At 34.5% G+C, this 22,235-nt stretch overlaps 4 protein-coding genes across 4 annotated transcripts; all 4 read right to left on the reverse strand.

Annotated features, from left to right (window-relative positions):
• Nucleotides 1-115: 115 nt before the first annotated feature.
• On the reverse strand, nt 116-7,562 carry LOC108572887 (transportin-1). Its single transcript, XM_017935219.1, has 15 exons — nt 7,435-7,562; nt 6,253-6,328; nt 5,995-6,174; nt 5,571-5,919; nt 5,290-5,491; nt 4,822-5,212; nt 4,434-4,745; nt 4,122-4,359; nt 3,743-4,032; nt 3,554-3,652; nt 3,379-3,474; nt 2,269-2,327; nt 653-835; nt 428-554; nt 116-253 (listed from the first exon to the last, which is right to left on the reverse strand). The coding sequence occupies exons 1-14, from the start codon at nt 7,537-7,539 to the stop codon at nt 447-449; spliced, it is 2,688 nt and encodes an 895-aa protein (XP_017790708.1). The 5' UTR covers nt 7,540-7,562; the 3' UTR covers nt 116-253; nt 428-446.
• An 835-nt stretch (nt 7,563-8,397) lies between these two features.
• Nucleotides 8,398-11,170, reverse strand: LOC108572846 (F-box/WD repeat-containing protein 9-like). The gene is made up of 7 exons (XM_017935165.1): nt 11,019-11,170; nt 10,233-10,392; nt 9,749-9,891; nt 9,439-9,668; nt 8,912-9,161; nt 8,562-8,837; nt 8,398-8,484 (listed from the first exon to the last, which is right to left on the reverse strand). Exons 1-7 carry the CDS (start codon nt 11,100-11,102, stop codon nt 8,398-8,400), a joined length of 1,230 nt encoding a protein of 409 aa, XP_017790654.1. The 5' UTR covers nt 11,103-11,170.
• Nucleotides 11,171-11,651: 481 nt separating this feature from the next.
• Nucleotides 11,652-13,312, reverse strand: LOC108572970 (riboflavin transporter 2-like). Its single transcript, XM_017935318.1, has one exon. It carries the CDS (start codon nt 13,310-13,312, stop codon nt 11,948-11,950), a length of 1,365 nt encoding a protein of 454 aa, XP_017790807.1. The 3' UTR covers nt 11,652-11,947.
• A 1,040-nt stretch (nt 13,313-14,352) lies between these two features.
• On the reverse strand, nt 14,353-16,308 carry LOC108572941 (solute carrier family 52, riboflavin transporter, member 3-A-like). The gene is made up of 2 exons (XM_017935288.1): nt 15,522-16,308; nt 14,353-15,436 (listed from the first exon to the last, which is right to left on the reverse strand). Exons 1-2 carry the CDS (start codon nt 15,752-15,754, stop codon nt 14,353-14,355), a joined length of 1,317 nt encoding a protein of 438 aa, XP_017790777.1. The 5' UTR covers nt 15,755-16,308.
• Nucleotides 16,309-22,235: the final 5,927 nt, after the last annotated feature.

The raw sequence follows: 22,235 nt of genomic DNA on the forward strand, positions 1-22,235 counted from the left end.
AAATTTCTTTATTTTGTCGTTCTCATTTTTTTCGTTCCATTCATTCTCACTTCGTTTTGTTCGTTTATATCGCTTGCTGACTGCAGAGCTCTAATGACGCATATTTAATTCCCCCGAGAGCCTGACGATGACCATAACACGGTAACGACAACGATGTTGATGAGAAGAGGCCGTGGTTTCACCCACCCACCCTGTCCACCCATTGTTCTGTTTCCCGCCCAACCCCTTTCGGCCTGCCCCTTAAAGCGGCCTTCTGAAAGAGACACAATTACTTCACGTTAACATTCCATTTGAAGCTGGTTATTGTTAAAGCTTAATTAATTCGTTGATTTCCTAACCGTGTACGTGTGGTATGCGAGGTTAGATAAAGAATTTCATATTCTCGATGTGAGTAGGAAGAATAAAATTTCTTTTAAAGAGAACTTACCGTATTTAGGCGGGGCTGCTCAGACGCCATACATATTATGGAGTCGTTCACTGAGCTGTGGTGGGAATTGATCTGAAAATCGTTTCCAATTTTCCGCACCAACTTGATTTTTAAATCCATGTAGTATCTGTAGGAAGAAATATTTTATTTGTTTCTCTTAGCGTTAATAAGGTGAAATAATTTATAAATGAAAGCTTTGTCTAGGTGATTCGTATTTTTGCGTACCTTCTGAAACATGTCTTTAAGATCTTCTCTGGGTGTAACCCAAGATGCGACAGCATCGCAGAAGAATATGAAGTCTTGCACAACTCCCGCTGGGTTCACTGTAATCATCTGACACATACCTCTGAATGCTGAATCCTTTTCTTCATTGTCTCTTATGCTCCTCAAAGAAGTACACCTAATAAAGTGTATGAGTACCAGTTACAAAGAGAATGATGTTTATGATTTCAGAAGAAGGTATATTCATCATGATAGTAGAATATAAATGCAAGATATGACACATATGTTCCTTTTACATTTGATATCAGTTTCATTAGATTGATTTATTGCAGGCTGAATCATCACTGCAATGATAAGTGTACCTTCTTTCTAAGCAAAATATTTATTACACTCATAAGAATATGATTATGGCAAAAAATGACAACTAGTCACTCAATATAATATTCATTCCCACAAGTTATGTAAGTTGTACACCAATATAGATCTTCACAGCTAACAATTAATGTGGCAAAATTGTTGGCTTCTTTTTAGGCCAGTCCTATGTTTGAATTACCTATGTAGTTGTAAATATTACCTTAGTTTTCTCTCATTTTATTACTCGATATTTTATACACTTCGATTTAACAGTGCTAAAAAATCAACTAAAAATTAAAAATTCACACTATCGATCTAAAAAAATTAAAAAAAAAAAAGAAAAACATTCAATCTAATCTAGCACATGATAAGATAGAATTCCTGTATCAAATGCTGTGCAATTTTGTATCCTTTTATCGATATTTAAAAACCTCAGCCAACGAAATTTTCGCGATTTCACCGCGAATTACACTTAAATGAATATTTTTAGATATGACTGGCATCATATGGTTAGTATAAGTTCGTTAAGGTTTGGTTTACATTTGACATCATCTCTTTGATCTTAAAGTTTCTGGCTTGGCAAAATAAAGAGAAAGCATACACACAACACACAACCACACACGCACACGCACGCACACACGCTCTCTCTCTCTCTCTCTCTCTCTCCCTCTCTCTCTCTCTCTCTCTCTCTCTCTCTAGCAGTAATAGTTGTGATAAACAGAATATGTAACTAAATAAAATGTATCTGACAAATATTAATACTGAGTTAATTAACATGCAAAGGACATTTTTGATTGAAACTACCTGTACACAGTGAACAGTATGTAAGAAAAGAAAGGTATGTTTCTAGATTTGAATGCAAGGCAGTAATACATAGGCTAAAAGTATTACACAGACCTAAAAAAAAAAAGTGACAAATGTAAACCTACCCTAGTTTCAAACTGCATGGTTAAGAGCCCATAACATACTTGCATGGTGGCAAAAAATCAAGGTAAATATACAAAGTAAATGTAAAAACTGTTAATACTGCAAAAAACTATTGGGCAAGTTCAACACTATGCTTAGGATAAACTAGGCCCAGGTGTATCAAGAAAAAAGAGAGTACAGTATTTTCTTTTTATAAAAAACAAAACCATTATGGACTCGTCACAATATGGTATTAGTATAAACGCTACGATATTCTTGCACAAAAGTTCTTAGCAGCCCCTGATGCAATGTACTGGAGAATCGGGAATAATATATAATAATAAAGTGAAAATAAAAATAGAAGGTATGGGGGCGACGTCGTGGGGACACACATAACCTAGGCGACCGATCGTTATGGCTACGGTTTTCATTTCATTTCGGTAAGTAGACAAGTGAAGTGTAGTGAAGTGACCGGAAACACAAACAATAAGACAAACTGATAGCGAACCAACGATCAACTCAGGCAAATTATGTCGTCGTTTATAAACTTCAATTAATTTGTAATTAATCATTTAATCAATAATAATCAATTTAATATTAACAATCAATAGAGACAGTGGGAACAGAGGTGAACATATGAAATACCGACAATGAACATAGGCAATACCGTGCTATTGTAGCTGCTGAAACAATAATAAAAATTAGATAGCAGCGTGCGAGCCCATGATTTGTAAAAACCGATATGAATATGATCTCTACCAATAAATGTTAATACAAACAAGAACAACCAAGAAACACAAAACTAAAATTTTTGTTGTGATAATTTAAAGGCCAATTTAAAGTACCGTTGAAACAATATCTGGGGCTTAGATGCAAGCATAGTATATTGAATTGCAGTATGTTTTCATGGCAGTACAGCCATATAAAGCCTGCAGGCAATCGCACACCACTAAATCAGGTCCAATGTACAAATACTAATAATTTAACCCGCTGATAAAACGTGCAAGCGTGGTCGTATAAAACCACTTGAAGTCGTCAATCTGTGTGGTTATTACCTTCAATAAAATCATTTACAAGAAAATGCACCTAAACTTAAATGCCACCGAATGCTGAATCTAACGTGAGGACTTTCTCTGTATATTTTGGGAGACTTCTCATTAAACGATCGTCGTTAACCTAATTTTTACGTGAAAATTTTTTTTATACATGTTTGCAAACGTATATATGTATACATATGAACTACAATGCCTTAAATGAAAAGTTTCCCCTCGTGTGCAGAGCATACTTCTAAGAAAATGTATTACTTCTACAATATATGGGTGAACTGTAATAACGTAGTTGGTAGTTATTGTAGTACTCACAAACTGAAACTTCACTACGCATTATCCCCTACCATTTAAAAGTATGCTCCATATACTATACTGTGTAGAAGAAACTATACGTTTCGGAAATATTGTACAGATACTCACCTGTATTTTCCAACAGTGTTTTTGGCGTGTTTGGTCTATTGATTATGTCAATAAGTTGAGTCAAAATTAGTGGGATGTATGCACTTGTGTCAGATCCTACATAAAATATATGTATTATTAAAAAATCCTTCTTGTAATATGTTTCAATGATGGAATAATATTTTAAAAAAGTTACCGAGTTTTATAGCTATTTCTCCAATAGCCCATGTTGCGTTGTTACACACTGATATAAACTCAGGATTTAAATTCTGTCCAAGTATAGGCATAAATTCGGCTATAAATGAAATTGACGAATAAACATATTGAATTCGTTCAAAAAGATTCAATTTCAGTATAATTAACCGTGTAATATAAAAATACTCACGTATACATGGGAGAACATGTTGAAAACAGGCCTTTGTAAGATCTCCTAACAAGGCAAAGCTACTCTGTCTAACTTCAGCCATAACATCTTGCATACATTGATACAATAATTGCATTACATTGCTGTTCATTACTAAACGTTCCATATGACCATCCAACCCTTCCGCCAAGCCGCTAAGAAGGTCTAATGCAACAATCATAAAATCTTTGTCAGGTGCTTCAAATTGTTCTGGACTCTGGGTATTTGCTATGTGTTGATTTAACGTCTGCTCTACGAGGGATACACACCGCCTATTTAAAAAAAAAAAAAAATACACATAAACATATAGATACGACCAAATCTACAAAATTCGAGTCTTTGAGTGAAAAAAAAAACTGACCTATAAACGGGTTCACAGTAAGGAAGAAAACCAGATCGCAAAGCAGTCGCAACTGAGGAAAGACATTCTAATAATGGGAAAAGGTCTTTATCCTCATCTTTCAGCACATTCCATTTATTAATTAGTGGTGGCATAAGCAGGTTAATATAATCCGGTTTGTTAAGATGGTGTCCCACTGAATCAGCAAGTGTACCAATTGCGTCGTACAATATTAAAAGATTTTTGTGTTGATATTTACCTGCACACATAAAGAATAATTAGTAACAGAATAAACATTCCAATGATTCAGTATCTCTGTACGAGCATATTTACCAAAGGCAAAAACAAGCGTTTCAAGAATAAATCCAAGGTAAGGGACTAATTCTGTGCATGCTTCCTCTTCTAACGTTGCAAAAGCAGAGCATGCGGCTTCCTGAACGCGCTTATTGCCATCAAGTACTCTTTGAAGTAATTCAGTCATTAAAGGTTTCAAGTGTGTGTCATGTGGCTGCGCACAAACCCAATGTGCGTAACGACTTAGTGTCCAGCAAGTAATGGCGCGTACTAGTGCTTTTTTGTCGCTTAAGCAACGAATTAAATACGGGATTAATTCTGATAAATGTGGAATCATTCCACTCATACAACCTGCAATAATATATTATATATCAGATTACGACTCGAACTAATGAAAAATAATTTTATGAATTGTTAACACAAGAACCTTCTGCAATAGCTCCCAGTGCTAATATTCCAGATTCTTTGATTTCCCAATCTGGATGGAAAAGGGTATCTTTTAAAATTGGTACTAAAACTGGTAATAATTCTTCTCTAAATACATTTGCTAGCATGTCTAATGCAGCAGCTGAACATTTTCTTAAATTCCAGTCGGTAAGCGTCGTATCATCATCACCATCCTCGCCATCTATGTCTTCGTCGTCACAACCTCCGTTTTCATTTGTGTGCTTATTCATATTAGAATGATGTGAATGATGTGTTTTTGATTTGGGAAATCTTGGTCTGATATCTTCGTCCTTATCTGGGATCATTTCATCTTCTTCTACATCTCCTTTTAGGAGTATTATATCTATGTCCGAGTATTTCATACCTTTTACCTGTGGAAATGCATTATAGATTTATTTATTTATTAATATTTTTGCGATATATTTTATTCTGCTTTACAACTACCTACCAATACAGGTACTAGTTCGAATAAATATGGTGCAAGTGCTTGTTTACAAATTGTTTGCTCTGCTAGCGAAAGCCAAAATTCACAAGCTTCTAAACCAACTGTCTCATCAGAATCCTGAGTTCTCATTAACATATATTGTATTATGTCATGCATATATGGTAGTAATTTTTCCATTTGAACTTCAAGCAACATAACCAAAGCTCTATAACAAATAACAAAATAAATGTTACATAATATAAAATATTTTATATTTTCTATGAACAAAGAAAATATAATCCTACCTGCAAACATTTTTTTTGACCTCAGGATCATTATCAGTAGCTAAGTGGAAGAGATTTTCCAGGAAGCTATTTATGTGAACCATAAGAGCCGATGTACGATTAACAATAAACTGATTAACACAGGCAACAGCATATGATCTAATTTTAGCGCTTGAATGTCTGAAAAATTGCAGGAACTTGGGAATTAAAACATTCAAAGGACGATTGAGTGCATCTGAATCTAATAGATCTGCAGAATCTTCACAAATCTTTTGAAGAGCACCGAATGCACCTTCACAAACATAATAGTCTGGTGAGTCTAACATTTGCCAAAGTGCAGGCAGTAGCTCTGGCCATTTAGTCAATTCACCTATTAAAAAAAAGTCTTTCTATAATATTATGAACTTATTTATTGGCCATTATTATTGACTAACAAAAACAGTACCTTTCGATGCAATGGTAGTTATTAAAATTCCAACAGTTGCACGAATCAGAGGTGATGGATCGCCAACTGCTGCTAAACATTCTTGTTTTATGAAATTTGTGACTTCTGGTAAAAAGTTATAAAAATGAGCTTTAACATTATTTTTTAATATCAGTCCACTAAGAGACCTTGTAGGTTCATCTTGAAAGAAAAAATACATTTAAATTAAAATTTATCTTCATAGATATAAATTAATAAATTTATGCTTTAACTACATACCTTCTGTTGTGAGTTTTGCTAAAACAAAAATAAGGTAATTGTTGAAATCTGGAAATTTGTTCAATTCTTCCAATTTCTAAAAAAAATTGTTAAGGAAAAATTGGAGAAAGAAGTAGACATTGAAACATAACCTATCAATTTTTGTAAAAACAAAAAATTGCACATTTATATAACCACTAATTATCTATCACAGCATTTGCTATTACATAATAAAGATAAAAAAATATTCCATTTATATTTAATACAATATCATAAAAAAATAAACAATTGCACATGTAATACAAAACATATACTATTTTTCATCACGCATATTAATAAATCAATTACAAACATATAAATTTTCCCAACTGTGAAATTCTTGTTAAAACTCGCTATATACAAGAATAGATGTGTATATATATAGAGGCATAAATTTAATACGAAAAAACTGCGTAAAAAAAAATTCAAGTTTCTGTAACCGTACATTTTGTGCCAGCTGTAATTCGGCGACGAATACGGTTCTACCAACATTTGTTTTGTGTATGTCATTTCCAGCTTGGTTTAATTAACATTACGGACAAAACTATATACAAGATTTATCGATTAAAGCGTCAAGAAAACAAACTCGTCAACGACACTAACGGCATTTCCGACGCGCCCCGCGACAGGGATTCCGTATCGTTAACATATTTCTTGGCGCTTGTGTATAACTCACGTGTTATTCGAGAAAAACCTACAAACTTCTTCTGTCGACCTACTCTCACCGATTCCTAATATCAATCATAGAACGATTTGATGAAAAATAACGTGTACAATTATGAAATGACTTGTACGATGACACGAAATTCTATTTGTTACAACACGGTATCTTAACAGCTTTTCAATCGAACCGTAGACGACAAAAAGGGGGGTCCGTGACAGGCTGCGCAAAAGCGCGCCGAACAATTTTCCCGTCCTACATCTAATAAAATATCTCAATAGCCTTGAAATCTTTTGGAACTCATCGCCACATTTTTTTCACCAAATTTCCGAGCCTGCTTAGAAGTAGCACAATTTCTACAAGGGAGAAAAGCACGCCCCTCGATTGACCTACCCGCTTCACTTCGTTACCGCGTCGCGGGTGTACTCACCGGGGAACAAAAATCTCCAAAAACGTATATTTCGTAGCACAAAATGATTCACGACTAATTAAGAAAAGGATACTTCTTGCACAGCTCGCTGAGTATCTGTATCCGGGCTCTGAGACTCCTTCAGGAGCGTTAAGATTTGTCTAAGTCCTTCCTCTTGCGGTTGCCACGCCATTTTCATCGTGTTTTTCAACAGCACCACTGAACGCAGCCAGCCTTCTCTGACCTCGCAGATAAACGGAAGCTCCCCGCGGTTACCCCCACCACCGCGCCACGAAAGCATTAGGATACCGGCGTCTGACACCAGAATTCTTTAATTAATTCTCGCCAGTTCGTGCTTTCAGACACGCGATTAATTATTCAAAGCAATTTTATGGATATTTAACATCGTTTCGTAACGATATTCGGTTTTCCCATAATTCATACAGATAGACAATTGAACGTTTTCGATACTTAGCAGACGAACACTTCCGGCGACAGCAGTGACATCGATCGGCCTGCTGCTTGGATTTGCATCAAGTTCAGGTATTTTTTTGAAATTAAACGTTATCTCGATGGACGACACGATGTTCTTTGTAATTTTCTTTCGAGATTTAAGTTGTTAATGGCATGCCACATTAACTTTATGAGCAATTTTATGATTTCTATCCTGATAAGAGAGGCTGACAAAAGTTATCTTCGGGGCTTTTAATTTAACAATTACACTCCTGTTCAGCGGCTAAAATTCAAACGTAACAAGACACGCTATTTATGGTAGCGTGTATTTTAATGATCTTTTATGCTTAATTGAACAATATAGTCGCACAGCGATATGTTTCATTCATTGTTACTTTATAATTGATCTTGGATTAGGTACAAATAAACAAATAACAACAAATAGATAAAATTATTGATTAACAGTACATTTTGCAAAGCATTTATTAAATTCTTTTTTAGTGTATATATTTTTTTTAACCTTTTGTTCATTTATTAAAACTTCAGTGGTATACAGCATAGAAAAGCGAAATGCTTATAGAAATTGTTAATTTATTGACATTTTTTATAAATATTCATTTCGCAACCTTGGTCTCCAAATTTCAATTCCCTCTGTACCAGAAATAGCGAGAACGTCATTTAAATAATCCATCTGTGGAAGGAGCAAAATTAAACTTATGTAATTATGATTTCATAGAAATATATCACATACTGTGTTGCACTACTTACACTAGCTATTTCACCATAATTAGATTTTAAAGTGGCAAAGTGTTGAGGAGGATCAGTGGGACTGAAAATTCGAACTGTTTCGTCCATAGAACTCGTGATTAAACATCCGGGTGCGATGTGAACACCATTGATACCTTTTTTATGGTCAGTGCTGTAACACTTGACTCGTTCAAAATCTTTTTTCGGGTCTAAAACGTGCAACTTTGCACTACCATCTCCCACATAAACCATGTCTCGTTGCATACACATACTCATAGGGAATGATTCCTGGGAAATCTACAATATACTCGTTTAAAACGATTCAAGTTTCATTTTTTTTTTTTTTTAACTTCCTATCGTGAGATTCTTACAGTAACATTTTTCATAGTTCTTCCTGCTCTTTGATCCCATATAGACACCGTTTTATCCTCACTAGCGGATAAAAGAAAATTAGAACTCATCGCCAGTGTAATAACGGCCTTTTTGTGTGGTTTATACGTCGCAATAGGTCGGTAGCCTGATCTTGGATCAAACACAAAAATAATTTTACAAAATGATCCTGTTGCAAAAAGGCCTGAATCCGGGCACGATGCAACACACAATAAAGCACAAGAGCGGGCCCTGAAAAAATATGTAATGTTTAGATATGATATCAGATACTTATTACAGTAATTATATATTTTGCACAGTCATTGTTGGCAGAGCGAGAGAAAGCGAAGCTTGTTGCTTGATTGCTTTTTTTGCAAAATTTAAAAAAAAACTATTTCCAACTTAATATTAATTTCGTCGTATGTACATTACTGGCTAACTATCTCTTAAGAACAAGGATATTCGTGCCTTCCTCGCTCGGCCTTCCCATAACGAGAGCAGCGAAAATGATCAGCTGGTTCTCATGTACATCTCATAAGTTTGGTAGGGAAGAAGGCCGGTGGTAGTAAGCGTCCACGATTTGACAGTTTGATCCCAGCTGCAACTATAGATTGTATCATTTATTGCTGCTAGATCCCAAATCCACCCATCATGAGCAAAGTCTATACATGTTGCATTCTCTCTTTCATTTTCCTTTGTGGGAAGCCTCCACCATACTAGTGATCGGTCTCTTGCTCCTGATACACAAATGTCTCCATTCTATATACATGTATAAAAATAGTTATCAGTATATTATAAATTTATAAGGATGTAAATTAAATAAATATTACTCTACTAGCCTGCATTAATAATAAACCATCAATAGTGCTGTATTGTACATTGCTAAGTGTAAACTTCTCCATAGAGTTTTCTTCCTTCCATAATGATGTTTGTTTCTCTAGTGCAACACATGACAACTTCCAAAACAATTCATCATCCTCAGCTAAAAAGAACAATATATTTAGCAAATGTTATTTTGACATGTAAGAATACATTTTAAGTAAGAAGTTAAAAGTAACATTAATATAGCTTTCTATGAATTGTGTTTCCTTTTGTGTTAATTAAAACAGATTAACAGTTGTGAACCACTCATTTATCATTGAATATACCATGTGAAAGTTTGGTTTTGAGTTAATTGTTTTTATAAGAAATACAATGTATACAACTCAATACATGAAAAGTGTAAAGTACAACTAATTATTGTGTACAGTAATAGATGGTGTTTCATTTATTTACAGAATGATTGGTCGTGCAAGGCACAAGGTGCTATCAATTTGAGCTAACCAGGAGGCAAAACTGGATAACCAGTATTTGGTAAAATTTGACTTATCCTCACTTTCCACAGTGAGTTGTCGTTTAGAATTTGATGGAACTGTTTACATGCTAAACCCAAGCCATGTACTAATGTTGATGCATCTAGGAAGGAACAGATGTGAAAAAATATCTGAAATATAATAGTAAAAATTGATTAATTATTTCATAAGGAAAACGTAGGACTACATAATATTAATCCATTAAATCTAACATCTAATATAGAAATAATTAACTAAGATTTTATGTTCGTGCGTAAGGATATTAAAGTCGAACTTTTAAATATACTGTGCAAGAATAGGTATTTAAAAATGGCGTCTATGATCCACTGACGTCTCGATGAAATTCTCGCTATGTTCCACTTATTTTTTTAATAGCATACGTTATAGGTCACTGCTAACCGAGTTTATTCAACTTTGTACTTTTACTTTGGAAATATCTTTTCAGTTATTATTTGTAAAATCAGCTTTAAAATGAACTTATTGAAACGTATATTAATGACAGTTATTCTGTTGTTTGTAAACACTGGGTATGCTATATAATTTGCATTATAACTTCGTAAACTAGTATTCAAAGATATAAAAATGAAACATCTTGTTAAAATACCTTGAAATAAAAGGTTTCATACAGAGAGCATTATCGGAGAAAAATTCAAAAGTTCCTCAAATGATTTGAAAATTTGTATCTCGAAAGTATATATTTTTATACGTCACTTTACTTAGCAAAATTAGAAAAAGTGCAATATTTATTTGTACAAACCTCGATTGGAAGATCTAACAAAGATAATTGGGAATCCGTTTGATCGGATTCAACTTGAGCGCAACTTTGTTCTTCATCACACATTTTAGCCTAGAACAGCCAGTGTTGAGCGGTACGTTTTTAAACAATATCATTCGATCGACTGTTAAACGTCCCAGTGATTCAGCTCGCAATAGAAAGAAATAAACGCAACAGTTATTTTTTTTTTGTTTGCCGACGTTATTATTTACCGTTTTGGTCTCGTGCTCAATGCAGCCTTGCATGAGTGCGCATGACTCACAATCTCCGTTTTAGTGCATTTCAGGACCACCTCCCAAGACAGGGCTGACAACGTAATTGATAAATTCAAACGTAATTTTACATTCGTTTTATTAAATTTACAAATTGTTACAAATCGCTTTATAAAATTGTGTTTTATATTTCCCCGTGATATTGTATGTGTTTCATGGTACAAGAAAAACCTTTCTCCATGTACGTACTGTTTATTAAAAACCAATTGACAATCATCAACTTCGAAATACAATTATAGGCCCAGGCGATGAGAAAATATTTGGAATTGTACCAGTTTTTACGCACTATGGAAGGCAATATTTAAGATAAAGGTAGATAATTATACCTAGATTGTATGGCGTCATTTTTGGATATTTCTTTTTACGTGTATAATCTGTTAACATTCATTCGGCATTTTTACAATTTCTTTGTATTACTCATTTCTCTACATTCATTATATGTTCATTCATAAATGCAGACACATATGTACAATCATATAAATATATTTATACATACTTTTAGTATGTACATATTTATACTTTTGTCTCAATAAAAGTGCTATTATAATTACCATTTCATACATGCCACACATAGAACATTTAAATTTGTTCTTCCTCTTTTTATAATTATATAAGTGTACATAACACATTTACAATGTATCAGTTATCCATTAAAGCACAATTATCATGCATTTCAAAGTAATTTGTGAAGTTAATTGTTACAAATGAAAATATTGCACCACTTGCAGAACCTGCTTGCATAATTACACCAGCATAAAAGAGTATTTTTGGGAACATTGTACTTCTAAATACTGATACAATAATTAATTTTAAATAAGAAATTAATCCCATTAATAGTGTCCATGATATGATAACTAAATAAATGCCTAATTTTGTTTCTTGTAGAGGTGGTGAACGAGACACTAATGCTAAATATGTAACATAACTGCCAATAGCCAAACATACTATAGATAAATAATTGATAATTTTTATGTTAGATACTTTAAACCAAAATGCTAATAAGCATACAAGTGGGTTTGCAAATTGAGCAAAGGTAACTGATAATTTATATGCTGTATTTCCATATGGCAGGCAAGAGTAAGATTGTATACTAGGAAAGAAACCATTGCTAAAAAAGCAGCAAATAGCTAGTAATATGAATAAATAATTTCGCATCTGTTTTGTTAAGTACTTACTATTATCATGAAGAAATGAATCTCTTTCTAATGAATAATGTTTTGTTCTTTGTACACCATCAGAAGCATGATTATGGGAAACATTAATTTGTTTTTCATCAAACACTGTACTAACAGATTTATGAATGTGTTTTGAGTTCTGAAGAAATGGAGAGTATTCTACAATGGCAAAAGCAGTCAAAGATAAAAATAGGATGATAAAAATAAAAAGGAAATATTCACTTGGAGAAAAGTTTAAGCTAAACGAATCTGAAGGAGATTCCACATGTGTATTATTTTTAAAAGTCGCGCATTCTGTATTATCTTCAACTCCTTGTATCAAAGCAATTACACTCGGCAATACACCGCTTAATCCTTCTCCTATGAAATAGGATATTAAAAATCTTTCATTAAAATTGCGAAGATACGGCATAAATAATACAGAACTAAAGCAACCTACTAAAGCATTGAAAAATGTCAAGACAAATAATACCAAACTATATTGAACACCATTAATAATAGTTATTTCAGAATAAAAGAAACTCAGAAGTCCCATTGCAGAAGATCCTGATGCCAACAAACATACTATCCACCATGGTTCATTTATTTTGCATTGAAAGTATTGTAAAATTGTATAAAGTAAAGGTCCAAAATTTGCAGTCTGTATTACTAATACTAGATAAGTTGGTAAAGCCCAACCTTCTGGAGAAGTATTGATAAGCACTGGTATTTGAATAAATATTCCATTGATACCAATCCAAGCAGATATACCAAATAATATTATAAGAAGATGCACAACAATATATGATTTTCCATTACATCTCTTTGATTCATGTGTTACATCTACCATTGTGCCATTTATATATGAAATGTCAAAGTTTGTTGTAGTCTTGAACAAAGATCAATGAGAAATTAATAAATTTGTTTTGTTAATATTTATACAATATTTTGCAACAATTGATATTCTCACCAAAATTTTTTGTTAACTTTTTAAATGTTACAATTGAAAAGAAGGTTTTTCACTATGTATTTCACTTTTGTTGCATGTGATAGATAAAATTATTTAAAGAAGTACAAGATCAATGATCAAGATTCTACAGTATTGGCTACACTCTTGTAAGAGAAACTGACATGATGAAATCATGAGATGTCTACCTGCAACTCATCCTTAATCTGGACAATAAAATTTATCAGATAAAATACCAAGTTGGGCTCAACACATATACTTAAATTGACTTAATGATAGTTTACTACTTTGTAATACATTTGCTAATTACATAGCACTTATTGAGACATTTATACTTTGATGTGAAAGTTATCCAGATAAATATATTTCATATAATCAATAATGTATATTAAAATTGCACATTTTTGATTTAGGATTTTAAAAATACATCTGTCCATTGTACATAAAATAATTTTGTTTAAATATGCAGAATTATTTGTTTTTTAAGTACATCTGTGTCTTGTACAATCACCTGAATCAAATTCACCATGAAAGTAAAAATGCAATATATCTATCTCACTGAAGTCTATTAATATATTTGTTTTACATTTTTTACAGATTTACAAGCATTTACGATTTTCTTTCTTCATACTCCACAACACAGGCAATTTTAATACTAATGATGTATAAAATTCAGCTTTGCAATTGCAATTGATCTGTGTACAATATTAAAATAAATTTGTAAAAACAAAACTGATTCTGACACATCTAAGTCAACTAGTTACATCCCCTAAATTTATTTATATGTATTAAGAACAGTAAAGTACTGCATTTCTAAACACAATAATGATTAACAGGAACTAAAAAATATACCAATATTTCATTTCTTCAACTGATTTTTCATAATTTTTAATAATGAGTCTATTTATACTTGATATCAAATATCAATGTACTGAAATCACTGAACATGGTGAATAAGAATGGAATAATTTTGCATGATTAACTAGAACAAATGTCATTACTGCCCCTACAAGAGATCCAACTTGAGTTGCAACACCAGTGTAATACAGACCCCTGCCAGGATCAGGTCTAAACAACGTTGTAATACTCAATTTTATAAACCCTATTAAACCACTAATTAATATCCAAGACATAACAACTAAGAATTCACCTACCCAACTGTACTGTAAAGGTGGATTGGGTGATTTAACAGCTAAGAAACAAATAAATCCAGAAAGTGCTACAAGAATGACCATAAGGCCACTAAGGTAATTCACTTTTGGCATTTTAATAAAAAAACCTAAACACATTGCCAATGGACCAGCCATTGATGACAATGTAACAGTTAAATGATATGCAACATTCCCATATGGCAAACAAGAATAAGATTGAATACTTGGTAATGTACCATTACCTAAGAAACAAACCACTGCCATCATAATTAATAAATAGGAATAAACTTGTTTAGACATTTTCCAACCAGCATTGGTTTTATAACTAGGAGGTGCTTTTGTATCTGTTGGTAATGTTTCCATGCTTCCTGGGTATTTTACACGCTCTCCAGCAGCAATAGATAAATTATTCAGTCCCAAGAAAGCGAAGTAACATAAGGACAGCAAGGTACCAAGGAAAATAAAGAAGATGTGAGATGAAAACCTGGGTTCTGGATAATAAAGTGTGAATTCTACTTTAGTAGATTCAGCCGTGGTAATGTTTAAGCACTCTGGATTTCCACCAACACCTTGAATTAATGCCACTACACTTGGCACAAATCCACTGAGTCCTTCTCCTACAAGATAGGACACCAAATAAATTTCTCTATAGTTTCTCATGTATGGCATGAAAAGAACGGAACTCGTACATCCAACAGTGGCAGTTACAAACATCAATGACAATAGAGCAGTGGAATGCTCATTGCCAACTATTATTGTTGTTTTATCATATACAAAAGCTAATATAAATGTAGACAGTGCTCCTGCTGCTAGAAGTACATATGTAATATATTTATCACATGCCCATTTGCTGTATCTAAAACAGAAAAATAATATATATATATTCTTTGAGAGAAAAATCATATGTTATTCATTCTGTCATTTTGAACACACACACATACTTTATGTATAATGTATAAAGTATTGGTCCCAAGTTGGCAAATTGAACTAGCATAACCATATGTGCGGGAAGACTCCATCCTTCTGGAGCACTGTTCACAAGAAGTGGCATTTGAACATATATGCCATTCACACCAACCCATGCACCAAGTCCAAACATTAGTGCAAGCAGGTCAACAAATAATCTTCTATTACTTAATCTTTGGCTCAACATCTTGTGTCTTTTGTCATTCATCAACAGTGGATCCAAATAGGTCAGTTGACCTTGCTGATGAACCTTCTCCTTTGCTGCCGCCGTTTTTTTAGCTTTTTTTTGTCAAAAGTAGTTGACTTTTACAACTGTAGGCACGTAACAATATAAGCTGCATAGATGACTAAAAATGTCTTCCGTAATCCTCGATATCTTAACGGTAAAAAATATAATCTCTAATGGTATCTTGTACAATAACCGACGGTAATTAAGATAATATGCCAATTACAAAGAGGAGAAGATCATTCGATGTACCACCAAGTCTTGAAGATTATTCAATACTGTATCGGTTAATTGATAGACTATTCGTTGTTACCACCCGTTCCTACATATAAATGCTTCCAGGACCACCGTTCACCACACCGATTTATTTGCAATCAATTAACACTGTCTCAAGACATTTTTCTTCTTTCTTCATCTTGTGGAGAACATAACCTTAATCACAAATAAACGTTGCAGCTACGATGAGATTCACCGAATTTGATATTTGCCAGGTGCGCATGCACTATTGACATATGCGACTACGTGTATTGAATTGTTGAAAAAAACAGCCTCGTGGCAATCGTAACGTGGAAGAAATTATGGCGCGACACTTGACGTAACGAATGAAGCAACGGTCACAATACGACTGTCGTATTCGATGATTAACTGCCGGACAAATCTGCTTCATAAATAGTTATCCGCTTTCTGTGTGTAGTTATCAGTACATTGTTAGATATACGGTACAATTGAAAAAGGTACCAGTTTTCACTTATCATTTTTCTCGCTTCAACGACACTCGTTAATAATGTTTCCTGTTATTTCTCTTTACGATAATGACAATATTCTGTTAATTCTTTTACGACACAACCGTTTTTTATGATAAGTACGTTTCTTAAAGAGGGGAATTGTGAAGTTCGTTGTTCGTATTTCGTCTCAGGTTGTGCAATTTCATGTCACAAACTTATCACTTCTTGTTCTGGGTCAATTACTGCAATCACTTGTATTTGTACTTCGAACTTGCCGCTTTATAATAGACCGTCTCATATATCCGTGATCGATGCGGGATTCAATGAAGTAACATATTGCCCTGAATATTTTGATTGATGCCTCCAGTGACCGTTTCGTATTACTATTATGAGGATTGATGGCATTCGATACCACGTCCCATGGTCTTGTCACTGTATCATAGTAAATAACAATTGAGCGTAATCTTTTTCGAAGCAAAAATAAAAAAAAAAATAAAAATAAAAATGAACATCTGGTGTAATACGTAACACGTAAATCTGTCTGTCGTGAAGATTTCGTTTATTAAAATCACAGACGGAAAGGGATAGGGGGAGGTAATACGAAATAAATAGTCACCATCAGTTGAATATAGCAAGAACTTTATAAAAGACGAGGCAGACTCACAGATGGTTTAAGTACATTATAGTATATGTCTCAAAACTCTGAGAAACGGTGTGACGGGTTTTGCGTTCGCATTTATTTATTATTATACCTTTTTTTGTTCATCGTTACTTTTGTTAAATAGATCACACGAATGAAAAAAGGGTTGTTGCGTTAAGAGAAGTGCGTTTACATCGTGCGTAAAAAGTACGAACATACATCAATCGAAAAAGTAGATCATTGGACGAGGATAGAAGCTGAGAAAAAGGAAACGCTCGACTATAGAAGATTGTTCGTTGAACTCCCTCTGTCCGTCGTGTTGCAAATTATCGTTGGAAATTAACTTATCTGTTTAATTATCGTAAAAAATATAAATGCTCGGTGGTCGTCGATTGTTTCGCATAAAATTCTCGTTTGACACTTATCAACTTTTATCATATGTTTCGTTCTCCTTTTAAACGTGTCTTTTGTTTTTTCTTCTTTTTTTTCAAACTCACGGGGAAAGAGCACGAGGATAAACTGGCGCTAGCACGCCGTGAAAGAGGGAGCCCTGTCGATAAGAAAAAACGTGACTTGTTCACGCCCCCGGTTGGAGGAGCTACGGGAAAAATATAACGGTTAAAATTATGATCGAGTTAGAACTAGTAAATATCGCTTCGCAGGCGATCGCGGTTTGTGAACTAACGTGCGAGAGAATGACCTAGGGGAATCGATATTGTTTTCATGGCGTCATCGTCCGTCAGCGCGCCGCGACATTCATCTCTTCGCGGACAACTAGCGGAGGATCCCGCGTGTTCGATAGAAGTTCGACGGCGAATGATAGATCGGCTTTTCAATGTTTTGTAAGAAATGCGAGATTTCGGCGGCGAAGTGGTGGCCTGGACTTTGTCACCCAGGAAGAAAAAGCGCGCGGGTACCAGAGTGTACCATAAACTAAGCCCTTTCCCCGGAAAGTCGAACGAGGGGGCTCCAACGGTTTTTTGGAGCAACGCAGGATAGGACGCGGAGAGGATTCTTAATATAGCCGTCGAGCGAGACAGACACCCGAGTACCTTCGCAGCCGCTTACATTTATAACATTTTGGTTAATAGCCTATCGTGTGTTACGTTTATTTAAGTTGTGCTAACAGTTTCGATCGGGAAATCTTCGCGATCGTTCATCATCGTTCGCCACGCCGGGTTACGGAGCGTTTTTCGATTAAGATGGAATAGGTTATCTCTATAGACTTCGATGAGGAAAAAAAGCGATAAAAGTAAAGTACAATAGAATTCTTGGAGATACGTTTGGAAAGCTTGAAGAAGGAAGATATTTAAAAAAGCCAGAGTTGAAGAATGTAATATCGATTCCAGTTCTCGAAACAGTATCAAAGAACCGTTACTTTCTATGACAGTTAGAAAGCATCGAAATCGGTGAACATATCGATTTCGATTACGATTCTAGTATCGATTCATATATCGGTTCTACATTGGCTTCCTACCAGTTAAGTATTTCAACGATGCATTTTTATATAAGAATTTATATCTACGAATTATTTCAAGGAATTTCAGTTATTTGTGATTCTGTTACAGTTTAAGTGTATTATTAATATCTCTGCATAAGTGACACTTGTGTATTCTACGACGATTAAATCAGAGATGAATTTTCTATCGCGCTGTTTTAAAAAACAGAAGCGCATCGTGATTTTTAACCGTTTCTGGCATCGCTCACAAAGGTAGTTGAAAGCGATAAACGCGCATGTTACAGATCAAAGGGAATCGATTCTATCGTTCGAAAAAATAACGAATTTCCGTGCCTTTCAACTGTTTCAAAAAACGTGAAATCGACGTACAATGTGTTAATAAACGTTTCCAAAGCTACGAAACATTAAATGTCTAATTGTTCAGTCTCTATTTCCTTGTAATGATTTCGTAAGGAAATTTTTATACATGTATAACGGTTTGGTAAAATCAATACAAGAATCAATGTAAGAACTGATTTCGAATCGATATGAAATCGATATTCCAAAATCTAGTGCAGGCAAAAATATTCGTAATATTTAAAATATTACGAATATTCAAAATATTTGATTTTGCTAAGTGTCCAAATATGTGTTCTAACAATAAGTGTAAAAATATGTAATTCTAAAGTACAATAAATAAAGTTTCATAACAAAAATGCATCAACCTAATCATTTTATAATTAATCGAAATATATCACTAGAAAGTCAAATATATATACTTAATGTTCAAATATTTTTTGTTACAACAGTTACAACATCATTTCGATTCTTTATAACTGTTTTAGAAAGAATCCTTACATAACAGTTATTAACGCATTACCAACCCAACGAATTGCATTTGAACAGATGTCTAAGAGTGCTAAAAAGATTTCTAGGAAAATTTTCAATAAAATTGTCATTCGTTGAATGATACGATAGAAAGTGGTAGATCTAATCTAATCGGTTGGCAAATGTGTTAAAAATTATTTTCGGAACTGTTTTAATCCCTGTTAAAAATTCGAAAAAGATGTTAAAAAAAGAATTGTTTGAACGAAAAACGAAAAAAAGGTACTACATGCACAAGGTCAGGATTTATTTAATCCGCAAACAATCGTCGTAAATAATCGATCCCGTGAAATTCCCTACGGGCCTCTGCGATGGATATACGCTGTACGGTTACACCCTTCATATTTCATATCTAGTTTTTAAGGAAAACCGATAACGTGGAACCGGGCGCGATATTAATGTTTCCGCCTCCATCCCCACCGTTGAAAAGAGTTACAGACGTGGAATATCGATGGACAAAAATTAATTATGCGACGCTGGAGAGTGGGAGGAGAGCAATATCGAGCCGGGTTCCAGAGAGCAAGAGGCCGATGTCCGATATTTACATAGTTCGAACAAAAGCTCTGATAACCTCTGGTCCTTTAATTCTATCCATCGCGTGAAACTTTCCAATTCCCTGTGAACATCGATTTTAACCTGTTCCTCTCTTTGACCCATAAAATTTTCTTAACAAAAATTCTCTTTAACAGTATATTCCATCTCAGGCTGTTACAATTTCAAATCTCACGAACTGTTCATCGTTCATGCTATTTATCGATTTTCCTTAAAGTTCAATTGACCGTTCGTGACGCAAAAGAAGAATTCGCGGTACAACACCATCTAGTGATGGGCGTTTGAACCTTAATTTTGAAGCGATTGGAAGATTTTCAATACTGTGAAAATTCGAAATCACTTCGAACCTAATTCGACACTTGAAACTATCGAAAATCTTGATAAATCTTGAATTCTGAGTCATAATAAGTCTCGAGTCTTTAAAGTTTTCATAGGTCTTGAAAGTGTCGAAAGTTTTAATAGGTCTTAAAGTCATGGTTAATATTCAATATCTTACATGCGAGTATTCATATCTTTACTATTTTACGTCAATGATACTGCTTACGTAATGGCATTCAAAAAGCTTGGCAAGATGCTGAATGCTTACCGGGCTCTGAAGTCCTATCGAAACTTCTGATACTTTCAAGACGTATCGAAACTTCAAAGATTGAAGATCAAGAAAAACACTTATCAAGACTTTCGAGAGTTTTAAGCATCGAATCATGTTCGAAGTGACCCGAATTTTTCGCCACATGTATATATGTACATATTCGAAGCTATTCGAAGTGTTTCAGTACCCATCGCTAACTTCGTCTCAATTGAGGAGGGAACCTCTCTCTCTCTCTCTTTTTCTCTCTCTGTGGTGTAATACAAGATGAAAGAAATACGGTGCAGATGAGAAGATAGAAGCAAGGAAGAAATCGAAGAGAGAAAAATGAACCGTCTCCTTGACCCGACTTGACACGCAGTCGATCCGCCTGATAAATTCCAAACCGTCATTCATGGTATGCAGTGTGTGCATCCATTCCGCTTGGCCGTTCTACGCTTCAAAAGCGACATTGCCCGCGATTCTTGCCTCTCGCGAGAGTGAGTTTAATTGACTGAAGTGCCGAGTCGAGAGACGCGGGCAGAGACGCTTCGTGGCGCTGACGCGGGGTGCTCGTTAAAACAAGACGACACGTGGGAGATAAGACGGAATTACTTGTTAATTTATTTCCAAGTATTAGCCTCGTTTAAATTATCTTTACAGTAGAACAAGGCTTCGTAGAATACTTCGAGGCTTGAAATAATTTCGAACGATTCGAATTTCAGGATACATACTCTCTGTTTCTTTGCAACAACGTATTCGATGGAATATAAAATGAGTGAGAGACAGGAGTCACTCAGGATAGGAGTGAAAATTGAAAATAGATCGAGTATGCAGAAAATGTAGGAGTTTAATGCAAAATGAAATAATTCTGGGAACAGGTATGTGGACAAATGTGGCCATCGAATGTTTCAGGTCACCGAGGGCTTTGAAAATCGGATGCCACTTGTAGCTGAAATGTCCCTGCTATTCGCTATCCTAGATATTCAAAATATGTAGCTATTGGATAGCCAACGTGTCACGAATATTGCATGTAGTAATGGATATTCCAGGTATTCCAATTCTTTCTCGATTCTTTTTACGTACGGTTACACACATACACGCATACACACACAACGTTCGTCTCGCTGAAATTTCTATTCTCTCTGATGTAGATGTTTATCACTATGGACATCGTGGCTCTCCCAGGTGTCGTGTCGAAGTTCACCAGGCTCCGTGACATCAATTAGAATCGAGCAAAGCGGAATATGCGGGTTCGTCGCGCTGACAGACTGAGAGGGGAGTTTCTTTTTTTTTTTTTAGTTTTTCATTTTATTAATCATTCGATCGGATTGGGTGCGATTGTCAGAGCTGCTGTCACGCCTGTCGCAAGCGTTTCGAATATAGAAAATTGATAAACTGTGAGACAGGAGAGTTTTTTTCCATTGGATTTTTTTTTCATTTTTTTTGTTTTTAGACTGTGGCAAGGAGGGACACACACGAGAGGATTCCTGTGTAAACGGTTCCTGTTTTTTTTTTTTTTTCAGTTTTACGCCGTTCGCTGCATGCACCACGCATAGCACGTGAACCACTTATTTTTACGATCGATAAAATCTGACAAATTACACAACAATACAATGACATTAGATACGAGATCGGTCTCATTGTCGCCGATAAAA

This window comes from Habropoda laboriosa, unplaced genomic scaffold, assembly GCF_001263275.1.
Source record: "Habropoda laboriosa isolate 0110345459 unplaced genomic scaffold, ASM126327v1 scaffold102, whole genome shotgun sequence".
NCBI lineage: Eukaryota > Metazoa > Arthropoda > Insecta > Hymenoptera > Apidae > Habropoda > Habropoda laboriosa.